This window comes from Meles meles, chromosome 3, assembly GCF_922984935.1.
Source record: "Meles meles chromosome 3, mMelMel3.1 paternal haplotype, whole genome shotgun sequence".
NCBI lineage: Eukaryota > Metazoa > Chordata > Mammalia > Carnivora > Mustelidae > Meles > Meles meles.
Genome location: NC_060068.1, coordinates 131,512,177 through 131,529,187, shown reverse-complemented (window position 1 = coordinate 131,529,187; position 17,011 = coordinate 131,512,177). Strand labels below are relative to the sequence as shown.

The window sequence follows — 17,011 nt, the reverse complement described above, 5'->3', positions numbered from 1 at the left end:
TAATATATTCTTCTTGTCCTCAAAATTGCAAGAATTGATATAGGTTGTCAGATTTTTCCTGGGGAGTAATTTGGATGATTCAGTTGTGATTTAATGCCAGAAAGCATCATTTACAAAACATGCCCTTGAGCCCTTAAGGAGTTAATAAAGCTTGCTACAGTACACTGTATACAGTATCCAGTATACTGGATACTTCCCAGAAGTATCGGAAAGAGCTAGAGGATCTGGTGAGCTCTGTAAGAGTATTTAAGCTTAAATGACACCCATATGCCAACATATTTTCTTATTACAATGTGAAATGCCTTGGTATCATTAGGAAAGTATGCCCATTCTTGAGGAATTCATTAAGCAGCAGCTGACTTCTCCATAAAGTCTGCCTCCCAAAGTGGCATATTTAGGCTCCATTCTCCATTGAAAAATATTAACTGTGAAATTTCATGTGTAAGCAGTAAATTATCAGGACTACACAGTGGACCAATTTTAGAAATAGCTAATCAAAGCCAATAAATTTCCCATTTGGGTGTGAGTATGTGGTAGTGAGATCTAATAAGGACTGTTGATAGACATTCACTGTCCCAATTTCCTGCTTCATCAGAGCGTGTAACTGAAGTGAAGACTGACATCTTCGTCACCAGTTTCGGACCTGTTTCAGACCACGATATGGTAAGTGACACTGCATTTTTGGTTTTCTTGGTGTATTTCCTAAGTTTAAACTTTTGAAAGGAAAATATAAACCAAGTACTTAGAGAACAATTTGAAATTGCTTAGCTATATCTTTGTGTTTTTCTGTATGCATAATATATAACATATACTAATATATAATATTTATATCATGGAAAATACCCACTTACCTTCCAGACCAAACCCATTTATGATATCAACCACTGCAGTCTTCTTTTTTTCCATCCCTGAAATGATTGCTTTGACTTGGGTTATGTTCTGCAAGTCAAATAGTGTAATCTGCTTTACATTGAGGAGGGCATGTTGATTGAAAGATGCTATGTCTCTAGATAGCCAGCATTCTTATACAATAGCTATGAACATCATGATTTCTGAATTATTCTTCTCTAGAAAGGGGGTGTGAGTATAAAAGCTGAGTGAATAGTTGGCCAGAATTAGACAGAGAAATAGTTCAAATAAAACACATTGGTGGGAAATGTTTAGCTTCACTGCAAAAGAAATTCATTAATTATTACCAAGAATGAAAATAAAATTAACACATACCTGTTCTTTCTTTTCCCAACCCAATAAGTTAACATGAATTTCTCTTCTATCTGATGCAAATTGGTATAAGAGTAGAACTCTGATGTAATATTTGCGTACTCATAATAGCCACGCTCCTATGTAATAAAAAAATCATAAAGCCCATGAAGACACACTTTATGAAGTATTTCAAAGATATATTTATTGAATATTATTTTTGAAATGCCTTCCTGTTGACACCATCTTTACAGAAAAGTTCTCTGATTTCATAATAGTTCAAGTGATTGAGAATAAAAGTTACAAAAAATATCAGTTAAAACCAGCATTTTTCAAAGTGTGGAAATTCACAAGTGTACCCACTTTCACAGCTCTGACAAGTCCTGAAGTAAGGAAACCTGTTTAACTACATTTAATCTAATGTTTTCCAGTCATATTTGTCTAAACCTTTAATGTGGTACCTGTTGACATTCTGTAGAGCTGATACTCTGTGAGCCAAACACTGGGAAATGCTGGCTCAGGATAATTAGATAGGTTAGATCTTAACACAGATTATGAAATGTACCAACTATGCAAATCAGAGTCACCAAGCGTAAGAGAGTGTTAGGTAAGAATATAGATTTCTGAACCAGCATGCTGTCTGGGTTTATATTCCCAACTTCTGTGCTTATAAGGGTATTTTAAGTTCCTTAACATCTCTTTGCCTCAGTTTCTTCAGGTGTAACATGGGAGTGATGATAATACCTCATGGAGTTATCATAAATATTAAATGAATTCATACATGAAAAGCATTTAAAAGTTCTTAGCATATAGGAAGCACTCAATGAATGTTAGCCATTATTACTATGCAAGAAATAGAAATATAATAATTAGCCATAAGTGTGTATTTATTTCTTTGGCAACTTATTATAGTGGTTGATCTGTAGACCACTTTCTTGAAATATTGTTATACACTATTTTTTGCTAAACTATTCACCCCGAGGACCTCTTGTGATTCTCCTATGTTGGAATTCTGTCTTGAAGCACTATTCTCTTGTGCTACTTTTCTAATTAAGAACATTTAGTAGATCCCAGTCAGGTTTAAGGTCAAATTTAAACTCCTCTGCCTGCTTTCCATACTGTTCACAGATGATGTTACCACACGTCCTCTCTTGTTCCTATTTTATTGACAATTTACTTTAGTCATTTGCTTAAGTACTACTTTCTGTGAGGCCATAGCACTTGGGGGTGAGCTGAACTTGTCTAGGATCCAGGCTGGCTAAATTTACATCTCACCACTGCCAATAGCATGACCTTGGGCAAATCACTAAAGTGTGTAAGCCTCAAAGTCTCTACAAGGGGTGTATTATTGTAATAGCCTCTCCTTGTAAGATATTTATGAATTTTAAATGAGCAATGTAAATAAAGTGTTTATAGATAGTGCTCAATAAACTCTCAGTAAATTCAATAGTTATTACTTTTGCCTCTGAACTCCTTATCATGCTGTGTGTCCTTCATGGAAAATTCCCTCTGTTTCCCACCCATCTAAATTCTACATTTCCACAAAGGCCCAAATCAAGACCACCAAAAGCTTAGTGAAAACCTTTTTTCTTTGATTAATCCGATAATGGATGAGGTTTACCTTTCTGTATTCTAGTCACATTTATTGACTGTAAAATAATAGCTTAGCTTTTGGCATCATTTATAACACTCCTTTGTAAAGCTATTTCTCTTATATAAATGTCTTATTTTCCTAAAGTAATGCCAAAAAATGTAAAGATACATTTGCCTCACATCCCTTAGAGTATCAGCGCATGGTTGCCTTATAGTAAGTGTTGAATTACTACTTATTTAATGAGAGGTTTAGGTGTATCTATTGTCTTTACAACAAAGTCTTGTGAGACTCAACAAATAATACCCTCTTTCCTGAGTTCTGAACCTTTTGAGAAATAAGATAATAAAATAAGGGATTTGGAAATTGAGAATAATCATCTTCATTACTAATTATTAAGGTCCTACGGAAGGTGCTTTATATCTGTAGACAAGTGAGTTTCCAGAGAGTAAACATCAGAATTGATCTGATTAACCCACCCAGTCACCTGGCAAGACTTTGGCCTCCATTTGTTAGGGCAGAGACTGTCCATATAAAACTTCTAGCATGGAGAAACATCAGAATTTGTGAGTTTTGTGGACAGAGCAGCAAGAAGAGGCTGAGATAGGCAAGATTGATTTCTCCTTCCAGATTTACCCATCAAATGAAATTATTCTTCCCTCTTCCCCTCCCTAAATAAAGGAGTATGAGGGATTAGAGAGCATTCAGAAGTTTTGCACCAGTGAAGCTCTCTTCTCATAAATGGAAACATCAAGAGGGGATGAAGCATTACAAACATCACACACTGAACACACTTATAATGATATTATTCCTCCTTCTCATTATCATTATCATCATCATAATTAAAAATGAATACTCTCTATTGCTGACATCTTTCATAATGCCTCACAAAGATTAGATGCTCAATACGAGTTGTTATGGGACGGTGCTCAAATAAAGGCATATTTTCTCTTGAAAATATTTGGCATACCTTTGAGTTATTTGCTTAGATTGTCATTTAAGGAAACACTGATTTTTTTTTTTTTTTGTCTTGGACTAAAGGTGTATGTTGGGGGGTTTGATACACCATTAAGTCTATGACTTGTGCATTACTTTTCATAAATGGCCTTTGGTCAAAAATCAGATAAGAAGAAGGAACAGTGTCTAAGCCAGTTATACTTCCTGTTGCCTAAAATTTCTGAACAAGATATGCTATCCTCTGTCAGAGGACCAAATTACCCAGGTCTACAACTGATATGCTAAGTGGCTACCTGGCCAATTCATTGGAGATTACTCATTTAAACCACATTATGGGTGAATTACAAATAAAGAGCAGTATGATTTAGAGTCTATCAAAATTAGAAAGCCAATGACAAAGCTATTTTTCAAGATGAGAAAAGCTTTGTAGTTTTTAAAGTGATAACTAATAAAATATCTAATAAGGATAACCATAATAACAGAATTCAACAGTAATGAATGCTTACAATATGTCAAGCACCATGCTAATAGGTTTATAGATCATATTTCATCTAGTACTCATGATTTTACCTAGGCATTGTTATTATCTGCATTTTCCAGAGGAGAAAAGTGACCTAGCTAAGTAGCAACTTGAACCCAGGCTGTGTGCCCCTAGAGGTTCCACAGCTCCCAAGGCATCTGACTTCATCTGGAATAGAAAACAAAATTAGGGCAACTCCTTAACTTTATTTTAAAGACCATTAATTGGCAATCAAACGGCACAATCCCAGGGCACAAGGTTCTGACAGAAATATCCAGGCAGCACAATTGCAGAGCCCTGTTTTCCATGGTGGTGAAAACGTATGAAGTCAAAGCACACACAGATGGTAGTAGATGATGCTAGTGGGAACACTTCAAAACAATATTTATTTAGGAACATAACGGACATTCTGTCCAGTCTTCAGAGTAAGACTCACATTCTCCAGCGACCTACTCTATTAAGCAGGATAACGTGGAGAGACTTGTCACTTGAATGGTGGCAGCTAGAACACTGAACCTTGAACAGCATCTTTGTCAGAGCTTCCTGCTTGTTCAGTCTTCTGTAGAGTCTTTTCCTTTGCCTTCAGATTTTACTTCACTTGGTTATGACCACCTCACCTTCCTGAGGTTTCCTGTCCTGCTACCAGTCCAAACAAAGAGCACTTTTTTCATTCTCAGCTACATTGAAATCTAATATAAATTTGTGTTTATAAGCAAAGAAATGGAGAGACAAATAACTTCTAATGTTTACTGAGAACTTCCTGTGTTTCAGACATTCTGGTAAACTGTTCACTTGCATCATGAACTCACTTCTTACAACAGGCAAGTGAAATCACTACTGTATGATCCCCTCTTTATAGAGTGGAAACTGGAGTATAGAGAATGACCTAAAGTCACACATCTGGCAGACACATAATTCAGTTCTAGTTAGCAGATTTAGAACTTACATCCATAACCATTATGCTGTGGCTTCTGCTCTCCTCCCTCATATTCCAGCTTCCTAAAGAAGGAGCTCTGGCCCATCCTGGTCTAGTGCACTATGACCCCAAGGGTGAGGTTATGCTGAGAACCTCCTGCTGCTACCATGGCAGTGTTGCAAGGGCAGTTCTTAGAAAATGGGACACCAAATATTTACACTCTCACTTAGATAGGATCTGATTGTTATCAAGTGTTTTTATTTCACTTTTCATTTCCACTTCCAGCTGAAGGGAACCTGGAAATGAAAGCTTATCCAGTTAGTTTTGCAGTGTGTGTGTGTGCATGCTTGTGTGGCCGGTATAGTATTTGAAGGGAGAATATCATATGAATTTGGGAATTTCAGTGTCTGCCATTAGCGCAGGTAAGTGAAGCTGGTTGTAAACATGACAAATATGTAAACGTGAGGAATTTGGCAAGTTTTGACATAATTTTTGGAATCACTGACTTTGGGATGTATCTTATCAAAGATTTGATAATAAATCTATTTTAAGGTTTTTAAAATATTTAACATTTATTTCATTTTCAAAAATCTCCTTGGAGCAAATGAACAAATCAACTAAATAAAATTTTTGGATTCATGGGAATATGGTCAGTTGGGCATCTTGATTTAACAAGTGACTGTTCTTCTACTATTTGATGGGCTAAAGTAGTTCTCTTGGATAGAAAACAGTTCAGTTGGATAGAAAATAGAGCTTATGTGGCTGATTCCTTAGTAATAGAAATGTCCTGATTATCATACCGTATCTCATAAGCTTATCGACCAGAGAAGAGAACAAACAGAGCTCAGGGTAAATCCACCCCTTTGCTTCCTGGCAAGCACTGCTGCTCCTGTGTATCATTTCCCAGTGCAGTCCATAGGTTCCCACCCCATCTCTCTCCTCATGGAAAATACCATTGTATGCCCATCCTACTCCATGAGTTTTCTTTATAGCATCCAAGTTTAAGCAATTTCTCCCCCTGCTAAATTTAAAGATGCTTAACAAATGTTTCCTGGTGAGTAAATCCCTATGTCATGTATCTCAGTGCCTTTTCACGTCACACTTCCAGACACAGAAAAGCCTAAGCAACAAACAAGGTTTGTCTTGCCCACAAACATAAACTGGCATCATGTTACACTTCTTTGTTGCTGTTTCAGTCAAGATATAGCACTATGCCCAGTCCTCTGTAAACTATCCAGTAATTATTATTAGTTATTTGATCAGAAGTTCTCAACTATAACAAACGTGTGGCAGGATAAACCTTTCTTCAGTCTTTACCCAATCTTACTTAAAGCTTGAGGAAAAGGCAGATAATTAAACTCATGCAAAATATGCCTAGACACAGACACTATTTTTTCTGCATGTTCTAAAGATGATATGTATAAGATTTAAAAAAAAAAAACACAGCTTTATAATGCATTAGAGTTTAGGGGATTAAGAAAATGTAGCATGATGTTTTCAAGTTAGTCTTCCTTCCAGTTTGGAGCATGCTAAGATTAATGGAGAATGTGGTAATCTTTATTTCAAACCATTAAGTTCCAAATTTAGTGTCAGTGTAGCAAGTGCTGCAAGGAAGATGGATAGTACCCTTTTCAGTTTTAGGAGCTGGTAAGTCACATTGCTTGTTTTCAGATTAGCAGATGTTTGTCTCTGGGTATTGCCATAAGGAATGCTGTGTTTATTCAAATAAATAGATTCCCTGGCTGTGAATGATGATGAGTTTCACACATTTCTCATGTGTCTTCTACACACATATACTCAGATACACACTCACACACACCCTCATATTCTGCATTTTTTTTTGGCAAAGATCCCAATTAACAGTGAAACAGATTATTTTCATAATCTTTGTTGTGGAAAATTGAAAGACTATACACATTATCTGTTAAAAAAAATTTTTTTAACTTATCCATAAAAGAGATGGGATTACCAGGTTAGTATTAGAACCGTGGATGATTTGAAATTGACTGTGAGGTTCTCAAACTATGGCAGGGCCCCCCAAAATACTATATCTAAGTAGCTATTGTTATCTAATTTAAACACTTTCTTGTATACAGTAAGCTCCAGCATGAGTTTTGTTTTTATGTACTGTATTCTATTTTTTTGAATGCTGGTGTGGTAGAGGTATAGGGAGAAGGGCATGATTTTCTTTTCACATACTAGAGGAGATAATTGTGGATTTTTTCTGACCAAGCAATATTTCAGGCATTTTAGATATTTTAAAAAATGATTCACCTGAAACCACTATGTACAGAGTTTACTTTTGAAGTTTACTTTTGAAAACGTCACCTAGCTCATATTTTGCTTTTAAAGTTGTAAAAATTATGCATTGTCTGAGTATTTGCATTGCAAAATACAGCTCCGTGAACTCTTTGCCATTTTCCAAAATTATCTAGGAATATACAATAGATGTATTTTTCCGTCAAAGCTGGAAGGATGAAAGATTAAAATTCAAAGGACCCATGACAGTTCTCCGGTTAAATAACCTAATGGCAAGTAAGATTTGGACTCCGGATACCTTTTTTCACAATGGAAAAAAGTCAGTGGCACACAACATGACTATGCCCAACAAACTCCTGAGGATCACAGAGGATGGCACCTTGTTATACACCATGAGGTAAGGATGACTGTGTTTCTCTCTGTGATTCTTTCTGTACTTCCATATATATGTGATCATGAAGCTGATGGGCCATGGTGGAGCATCTGGTTTCCTCTTTGCCCTCTTTTTTCAACCTTAATAATTACTCCGCTATGAAAAACAAACAGACTGTAATCTTATGCAAGCATTAAAGCATTAAGAAAATGATTAGGTAAAGTGGTGTGGGGGGGGCTATACTGTATATTAATATAATATATAATGTATATTATATAATGTATATTAAGTAATATGTCGCAAGTATCTCTCCAACTTGCTCTAATTCAATATGAGGAACTTCTACTCCTACTACTAACCTCATATATTGCTGCATCCCAATAAGTTCTAGATCAGATTTCTAGACGCAATCTCAAGGTATGTATCTGAAAATGTTTCTACTTAAAAAAGGAGAAAAATTAAAAAAAAGAAAAGTTCAAGTATCTACAAAACTGTAGATTCATGTGGAAGTATGCACTTAGAAGAAGTATCTGAATTTATAATGTTATTATTAGTTAGACTGAGAATATAAATATTCTTAATTTTGCTTACATTGAAGAATATTTACATATATAAAGAATATACGTGTGTATGTGTATATATGTATATATACATTTTATGTATATATGTGTATATATATGTATATGTATATTAAGCAGGAATTTTACATACAAAATTCCTGCTTAATAAACATTTCTCCATTTTGAGATTATTGGAAAACCTGACAGCTAGATATCTTTATTCATTTATGGTTCAATGAAGAAAATATGAAACAAAAAACATTGTGAATACTTTTAAAGAAAAAAATGTTTAAAATATTCCTAATTTGTAAGCAATTAAAAATTGTCCAGAACTCATTCTTAAGGGAAGCTGTTATTTCATACCCAAGTGACTTGTTAGAGTGTTGATTTTGTAGACCTGGACAGTGCTTGGTAATTCAGACCGTCCCAAGTATTCCTCTGGCAAGTATTGGCAAGTATTGCCTCAAGTCTAGGAGGCAAAATCCTAGACTTAGTGGATTTTGTTTAATGTGGGAATAAAGTGATTCTTGCTTTTGAATAAAGTTGCCAGAATGTCTACCTTTTTATACAAAATATCCAAATGAAAAAGAAAGGGAAAAAATGCTTCAAGAGACGCTTTAGATGTTGGACTAAACTAGTAAACATGTAATAGAATTAAAGAATGACAAATTTCTAAAAAAGAGAGAGAGGGAAAAAATGAAGGATCAGTGGACAGACGTGCTGAGACCTTTCCAGATCATCCAAGTAGGATCTATTTATAATTGAGACTTGAAATATTCTCCTCTTACAAAACACCCTACACTTGTTTTTGAGCCCAAGTTCCATATTTATTCCTCGCAGCTGACAATTTTCTGGGGCAAGATTTGTACCTACTGAAAAGTTGCCCAAGTCATACTACCTGATGTGTGCTGTGTTCTTCGTCAATAACTAGCCTGTTATTGCCCATCTCCTAAACTCCTAAACTCCTAAACCACCTTTGCTAATATGTCATCAAATTCCTTAATATTTTAGTTTTAAGATGCAAGTTTGGTCATTAATTTATACATTTCATATTTGCTTTAATCAACACTGTAACTTAATGAGCTTACTGACTATAAAGCCATCCCTACCACATTTCTTGAGCTACTTATTAATATGTGTGAATATATTTTGTAAGAACCATGTGAGGAATTTGACAAAAATTCCCTCATAATTCCACCAAACAAAATCAAATATATTTCAGTGAAATATATTTTTCAAATGTAAATAAAACTAAAGATAGGGACTAAAGAGAAGCCAAGCAGAGTCCTGGCTTCCATTAGACAGTAAATTTGTATAAAACGAAATGGTGGGAATATAGTGAGATCACCCACAAACTCTCCTTTGCCTATTTCCTTTGTTGGTTTATCCCATTTGGTGCTGTTTTAAAGAAGGAGATAGGGAGAGCTGCCCTGAGCAGAGGAGACATCCTCTTCTCTTCCTAGCTATCCATGTCTTCTTCTCCACAAAGTCTTTATCCAAGTATTTATTTGCTTACATCTAGTTTTAGTCTTGAGAGATTTTCTGGGTCTAGGTGGATTAAGTAATGATGCTTGTCCTCGGAAACATAACAAATGCTTGCCCATCATACAAAATCTGATGTCAATGTTTTTCTCAAAACAAAAACAAAATCCAATCATTGTTGTAAATAATTCCTTTTAGATACTTTGGTTAAGAGCTCAGTATCATGCTGCTGTTTGTGCCTGCCTCTCTTGCTTTTCTTAATATATTTGCTATAGTTACTAATATCGAGTCATATTTATCAGTAAGTGCCCAATCTATAGGGCTCTTGTTTATGTCCTCTGTTTTCCTCAACTGATAAGGCTGACGGTGAGAGCTGAGTGTCCAATGCATTTGGAGGACTTCCCTATGGATGCACATGCCTGCCCACTAAAATTTGGAAGCTGTGAGTAAATTTTTAATTTTAATTTTTCTTTATTCTTATGAGAGACCTAAGTCTTTATTTTTTTTTTAAGATTTTATTTATTCAGGGGCACCTGGGTGGTTCAGTGGGTTAAACCTCTGCCTTCAGCTCAGGTCATGATCTCAGGGTCCTGCGATGGAGCCCCACATTGGGCTCTCTGCTCAGTAGGGAGCATGCTTCCCCCTCTCTCTCTGTCTGCCTGTCTCCCTTCTTGTGATCTCTCTTTCTCTGTAAAAAAAATAAATAAAATATTTTTTAAAAAAGATTTTATTTATTCATTTACTTATCTGAGACAGAGAGCAGGGGGAGGAATAGAGGGAGAGGGACAAACAGATTCCATACTAAGTGCAGAGCCTGATGTGGGGCTCGATCTCACAACTCTGAGATCATGACCTGAGTCAAAATCAAGAGTAGGATGCTTAACTGACTGAGTCACCTAGGCACCCCTGAGAGACCTAAGTCTTTAAGCAAGAAACCTTCAATTAGTAAAGCCTGTTAGAAGACAGATTAAAAAAGATAAAAATGAAGAAAGTTCAGTGATTTGTTGCAAATACTTTCTAGGGGTGCCTGGATGACTTGGTATGTTAAGATTGTCTGCCCTCAGCTCAGGTCATGACCTCCAATTCCTAGGATCAAGACTTAATCAGGATTCCTGTTCTGTCTCTTTCTCCCCACCCCCACCCCCACATCCCCCTCCTCGTTCTCTCTCTCTCTCTCCTTCTCTTTCTCAAATAAATACATAAAAACTTTAAAAAAATATGTTCTATAAGTAATAATCTTTAATTTCATTTTTAATATTATTTCAGGAAGAGATTATTATAAGAAAGAGTGGATTTAATTAATTAGTGGAAAAATTCTACTTTTGCTAAAGCTGTATTCATGGAAAAACAAGTGGAGTATGGATGCTTTTACCACATAGATAATAACTCCCTGTCAATAGATGGAGATCACTGTGCTTATTTTGTATCATTGCTGACATTTGTTTGACTTTAAGAATATTGCAAGCAGTTTATCAGATGAAAATATTGGTAGGTGGCAGCAGTAGATGATAATCATTTCTTCATAATGAAGCCTACACCTAACAAATATTGCCTGATGAGAATTTACCCTAATCATAACCTTTCGAAAGGTTCTAGATCTGTTTGGATATCCCGTGAAATTTATGTGTATATATAATGTGTATATAAGTGCTTTTGAAGGTATCCTAGATACATTTATGATAGCTGTTGAGGCTTCTGCTATTTGAAACTATGCAGGCACACATTAGAGGAGCCAAGAGAACAGAACTCTGCCCAGCAGAGTCAGGTTCTCTTGTCTTCCTCTAGCCTTCTGCTTTTGACTAGTATGCATATATAAAGGGAGTAAGAAGTAAGAACAATGTATTCCTGGTTTCCTGCAGGAGAGTTACTTTTGGACTGAGTCAGCTCCTGGACTACCTAACCATCTTTCTGTTCCCACTAGACAGACAGTCTAAGCAACTATTTTGGTGAAGATATGATTCATAGAAAAAAAAAATAGTGGTGGTGTAGGAAGACAGCAAGCAAAGAAAATAGCAAAGGGCCTTCAGGCTCCTAGCAGCTCTAGTCATGGAAAGACAAGTTTATTTATAAATCAAATTCTATACTGAAACCCAAGGACAAACTACTTCAAAAATTGTCAGCCAAACAGGCCTTTGGTGCTAACTCCCTCCTCCTCACTCTTTTCCCAATTTAATGTATATTCTGTGTTACAGACTACTATATTTTCTCCTGATTACCACCTCCATTTTTAACAATATTATGTATTATGTGTTACTTGTATGCCAGGCAGTATATTAAACATTTGTATATGTATCAGCTCATCTAATCCACAAGATCTTATACTTAGGAAGATCATAGCATTATAGGTTGCCTGGGGCAGTACTTACTTTTGCCTAATATCCTGGTATAACTACTAATAGTGCCCCCTTTTACCTTCAGAAATACCTTGTTTTGAACAACAAATTACTTATTTAGTGTACTAGTCAGGAATGCTTTCAAGCCATGAATATAGCTAGCTGAAAAAGAAGAGGGGTTTATATATTTATACAAGATGAATGGTGGTAAGTGATTGTTGGTTGATTGTTGTTTTGTCAGCATCTTAACAATGATGATGTTTTAAGATGCCCTTAGATGTTCTCCCTGATCACAAAATGGTTGCTGTAACTCCAGCCATTGCATCTGCTTTCAAAATAAAGAATAGTGGACAAAGAAGAAAGAACTAGCACCTGTATTGAAGAGATAAAAGCTTTCCCTAAAATCTTAGCAGACATTCCCGCATATCTCATTAATCAAAGATGTGTCTCATTGCCAATGCTGACTACAAATGAGGCTGGGAAGAAATATTCTTAACTAAGCACATTGTCAGCTTGAAGAAAATAGAAGATATTTTAGGAAGGAGGAAATGGATAGCAAGTAGAAAACACATAATGTCTCTCATAAGAAAACTGAAGTTAAATAAAAATCTGCTTTCTACCTCAGAGCCTTTATACATGCTGTTTTCTCTACTTGGGTTACTCTTCCCTTGGTTCTTCATGTAAGTGGCTTCTTTTATTTTTCACTTCTCAACATAAATGTCATCATCTGGGGCTTCCCTAATGACCTTATCTAAATTTACATACAGTCCTACCCATCTTCTTGATTATAATACATGTTTAATTTAGATGTATTATAGCAATAATTAGTAGTTTTATTTATTGGTTGACATTTTTATTGTCTGGAGACTGTAAAACTCCCATGAAAGCACAAACTATTTTGTTCAGCATTTCCTAGTACAGAGCCTAATATGATGTAGACACTCAATAAATATTTATTGAATAGATAAAAATTATATAATCGGGTTTTAAATGCCCCTATAATGTTTAAGTCTCAGAGAAGATTGCTTCAGAAAAGGTTTTAAGACCTGTGGGTAATTAAACAGAGAAGATTTGAAATTGAAAATAAGCATCTGAGCTCAGTGGGAGAGTGCCATGACTAATTACCATCACCTGCCTTTGGCTTGAGAAGAAGGAGTGGTGGTTGATTTATGGTATAGTTAGTTCTCTGTCCTGGCCTAATTAGCATACTTCTGAAATGAAGAAACTGAGGCAAAAGTGGGCTAAAAATGCATTGACCTTGTTTTTGAAGCAAACATCTTGCCAGAATCACACAGAAGAAAATAATCAAGAGATAAGCTAGAAGATTTTGTAATAATTCAGTAGAATACTATGTAATAAATGTTTATGAAACAAAATCATCCATATGTTGATAGGGACTAACCTCAGAAAAGCATATGTTTTCCACTTTCCATTACCACTTTCCATTAGACCCTGATTGTCAGTGTTATATCACTCTTTTTGCTTATTGGGGATAAAGCCATCTTCATAAGGCCATATAACCAGAAGACAATGTGCATGATTTAGTTGACATCTTTTAACTGCTTTTGAGGAAAATACAAAGAAGGCTTTGATTCTAGAGATTCAGATGATATTCTGACAATAAGATCTAGGCAAGTGCTGGATCTAGTTATGACTCGATAAATGATGGTTTCCTGGCTGATTATCAAGCATAGTGCCTTGTAATAAGGAGAGAAGGATAAGTAGAAATTTAAACGAATTCTGAATAATAAATAACTTTGGAAATTGTTTAGTGTACCTGCTTCATACAAATGAAAAGACAAAGGCCCGTAAAAGCGAAGAGATATTGTCTATTATCAGATGCTCTTCTGATACCAAGTCTATGCTCCCAGTGTTGTAGCACCATAGAGTTCTTTCATAAGCCCAAAGTCTTTTGTCTTCTTTTTAAAATTTTTCTGAGGTAATCTGCTAATTTATTTTAAATCTGAGTTGAACATTTTGACTAAGTAGCTGAAGACTCTTTATTTTTTATCTTTAATTTTTTATTTGTGTCTTATATTTTTATAAACATATAATGTATTTTTATCCCCAGGGGTACAGGTCTGTGAATCGCCAGGTTTACACACTTCACAGCACTCACCATAGCACATACCCTCCCCAATGTCCATAACCACCCTCCCCAATGTCCATAACCCCCCTCCCCCTCTCCCAACCCCCTCTCCCCCCAGCAACCCTCAGTTTGTTTTGTGAGATTAAGAGTCACTTATGGATTGTCTCCCTCTTTGTAACCTTATCTTCTTTATGCTGATTAGTCTCAAATGAAGGAAGCAGTCATAGGACCTACTTTCTAAGTACTAAAATGAAAAAATAAAGTCTATCACCTATTGTGATGCCTTATATCATGAAACACCAACTTTCTTTTTTTTTTTTTTTCCAGTTCTTATTTAAATTCCATTTAGTTTGTTGGGGCACCTGGGTGGCTCAGTCTGTTGAGTGTCTGCCTTCAGCTCAAGTCATGATCCCAGGGTCTTGGGATCAAGCCCCACATTGGGTTCCCTGCTCAGTGGGAAGTCTGCTTCTCCCTCTGCCCCTCCCTCTGCTTATGCTCTCTCATGCTCTTTCTCTCTTGCTCCCCCTAAATATTTTTTTAATCTTTAAAACAATAAATTCCAGTTAGTTAGCATACAGTGTAATATTATTTTCAGGGGTACAATGTAGTCAATCCACTCTTCCATAAAACACCTGGTACTCCTCACAACAAATGCTCTCCTTCATTTCCATCCCTTGTTTAACCTTGTGGGTCCACTCTGCATTTTGGGAGATTTCTATTGAGAGACATGGACAGTATGTCTTCTCCACTTTCACAACAACACTGAGTTTATTGTAGATTTCATACACAGTGGAGTTTCTAAGAGATTGCAAGTATGAGACATTGAATTATATGAAGTGAAAAGAGGATGGTAACAAATTTTTTTGTCTAAAACTATATTAGCAGCCTATCAGCAACACATGATGAAGTTCAAAAAAGTGGAGTCCAGGCACTACTGCTAATGATAGTGCAATACAATAGCAAGAGTTTTTTCATTTGTTACAAAAATGACACGAGGTTTAGAATTGGTTTCATCCCAAACTACTTGACCACTAAGTGTCCCCTTGCTTGGATTTTGAGCATATTATATATAGATTTTGCCTAGGAAATCCTTATTAATAACAGTAGGGTAGAAAGAATGTCATTCTATGCTCTTACCTCTGTTTTTTCACTAAATAGCTATTTCAATATTTAAGCCCTTAAATAAGCCATTCAATGTTTCTGTGCTTTAGTTTATCATCTGTAAAATGAGACAAACTATATAACCTCTGAAGTCCTTCCATGTTAGCAATCAATGATTCTGTTACCATAAACTTGAGATGTGTTTCTTAGGTTAGACCTTTCCATTAAAAAAAGAAAAATCTATCATGATGGGAAAAATATTTTACTGAATATAAGTTCCTACAAATTGTGAGCAATATGGTTCTTCTCAACTAGTGCTCTGCACTTCTTTGAGGGATTTTTAAAAATAAACATGTTTTAGATTCTAATAAATGCAGTCCTCCTCCTTAAGAAATGCAATGCTGAAATGATTCAAAATTTAAGTTAATGAGACATGTTAGCTCAATGGTAGGAATTATTTCACAATGTATATGTATATCAAATCTTCATGTTGTATACTTTAAATACCTTATAATTTTATTTGTCAATTTTACCTTAATAAAGCCATGTGTGTGTGTGTGTGTGTGTGTGTGTGTGTGTGTGTGTGTGTGTGTGTGTGTATGTTAGTGAGGACAGCCACAATTAAAAAAGAAAAATCAATGAGAACAAATTCCAAAACTACTCGTTTATCAGTCTTACACATTTATGAAAGAAGCAGTAACCGCTAACTTAGTTCCTAGTATATTCTCTCAAACTTCTGAAAAAAATTTATTAAAAAATAGACGATTGTAAATTGGTCCAGAAATGATGCTGGAGCACACTGGACAAACATGTAAAATCAGGAGACTACTGACCACACCTTTGTGCAAAACCCATCCCAGAGACAAGAGGAAGTTTTGTTTCAGAGAATGAGGGGCATGGCTCTCATCTTTCTTGTGGCACCTTCACATGTGTGTAAAAATGCCACCATTACTTCACATCTCATAATGTCTTAGCTTAGACAAACATGGATTTGAACAAAACACAAGATTTGGTTACCTTGGGACGGGCATTGGGTGAAGCAGGGATGCATTACAACTTTTACCGGCTCTAGGCACTTGTGTTTGTGACCAATTCCTCAAAAAATATATTCAAACTATATTCTAGGGGCACCTGGGTGGCTCAGTTGGTTGGGGAGCTGCCTTTGTCCTGACACTGCCCAGTGTCCTGGGATCAAGTCCCACATTGGGCTCCTTGCTCAGTAGGGAGCCTGCTTCTCCTTCTCCCTCTGCCTGATGCTCCCTCTCTTGTGCTCTCTGTCAAATAAATAAAATCTTTAAAAAATAAATAATTCTATTTTAATTTATAATTTTATATTTTTAACTTACATATTTTAGGTTAATATACCCCAAGCAAGGTTATAGCCACTTTTTTCTGATTTTAAAAGTAATTAACACCTAGAAGTGTTGTGGACCCTGGATACTTTGTCTACTGTGCCTAATGCAGAAGTTGGCCAACGGGTAAAGCCTTAACAGTAAAGCCAACTTTTGCTATCATATCGGCCTTTCAAACACCTTGGAAACTCTGCTTTTGCTAATGTGCTGTTCTTTTAACTCTTAATATCACTCTACCTCTAACAGCATATACTGTCATTCCACCCCATGTGTAGTGG

The 17,011-nt window shown here is 35.8% G+C and overlaps 1 protein-coding gene across 1 annotated transcript in view; it reads left to right on the top strand.

Moving 5' to 3' along the window:
• GABRA1 (gamma-aminobutyric acid type A receptor subunit alpha1) overlaps positions 1 to 17,011 on the top strand; it is a 59,392-nt gene that overhangs the window by 19,781 nt on the left and 22,600 nt on the right. The window contains exons 4-6 of the mRNA XM_046001082.1: positions 596 to 663; positions 7,620 to 7,840; positions 10,218 to 10,300. Coding sequence (XP_045857038.1) covers positions 596 to 663; positions 7,620 to 7,840; positions 10,218 to 10,300 — 372 coding nt within the window. The remainder of the gene's footprint in view (positions 1 to 595; positions 664 to 7,619; positions 7,841 to 10,217; positions 10,301 to 17,011) is intronic.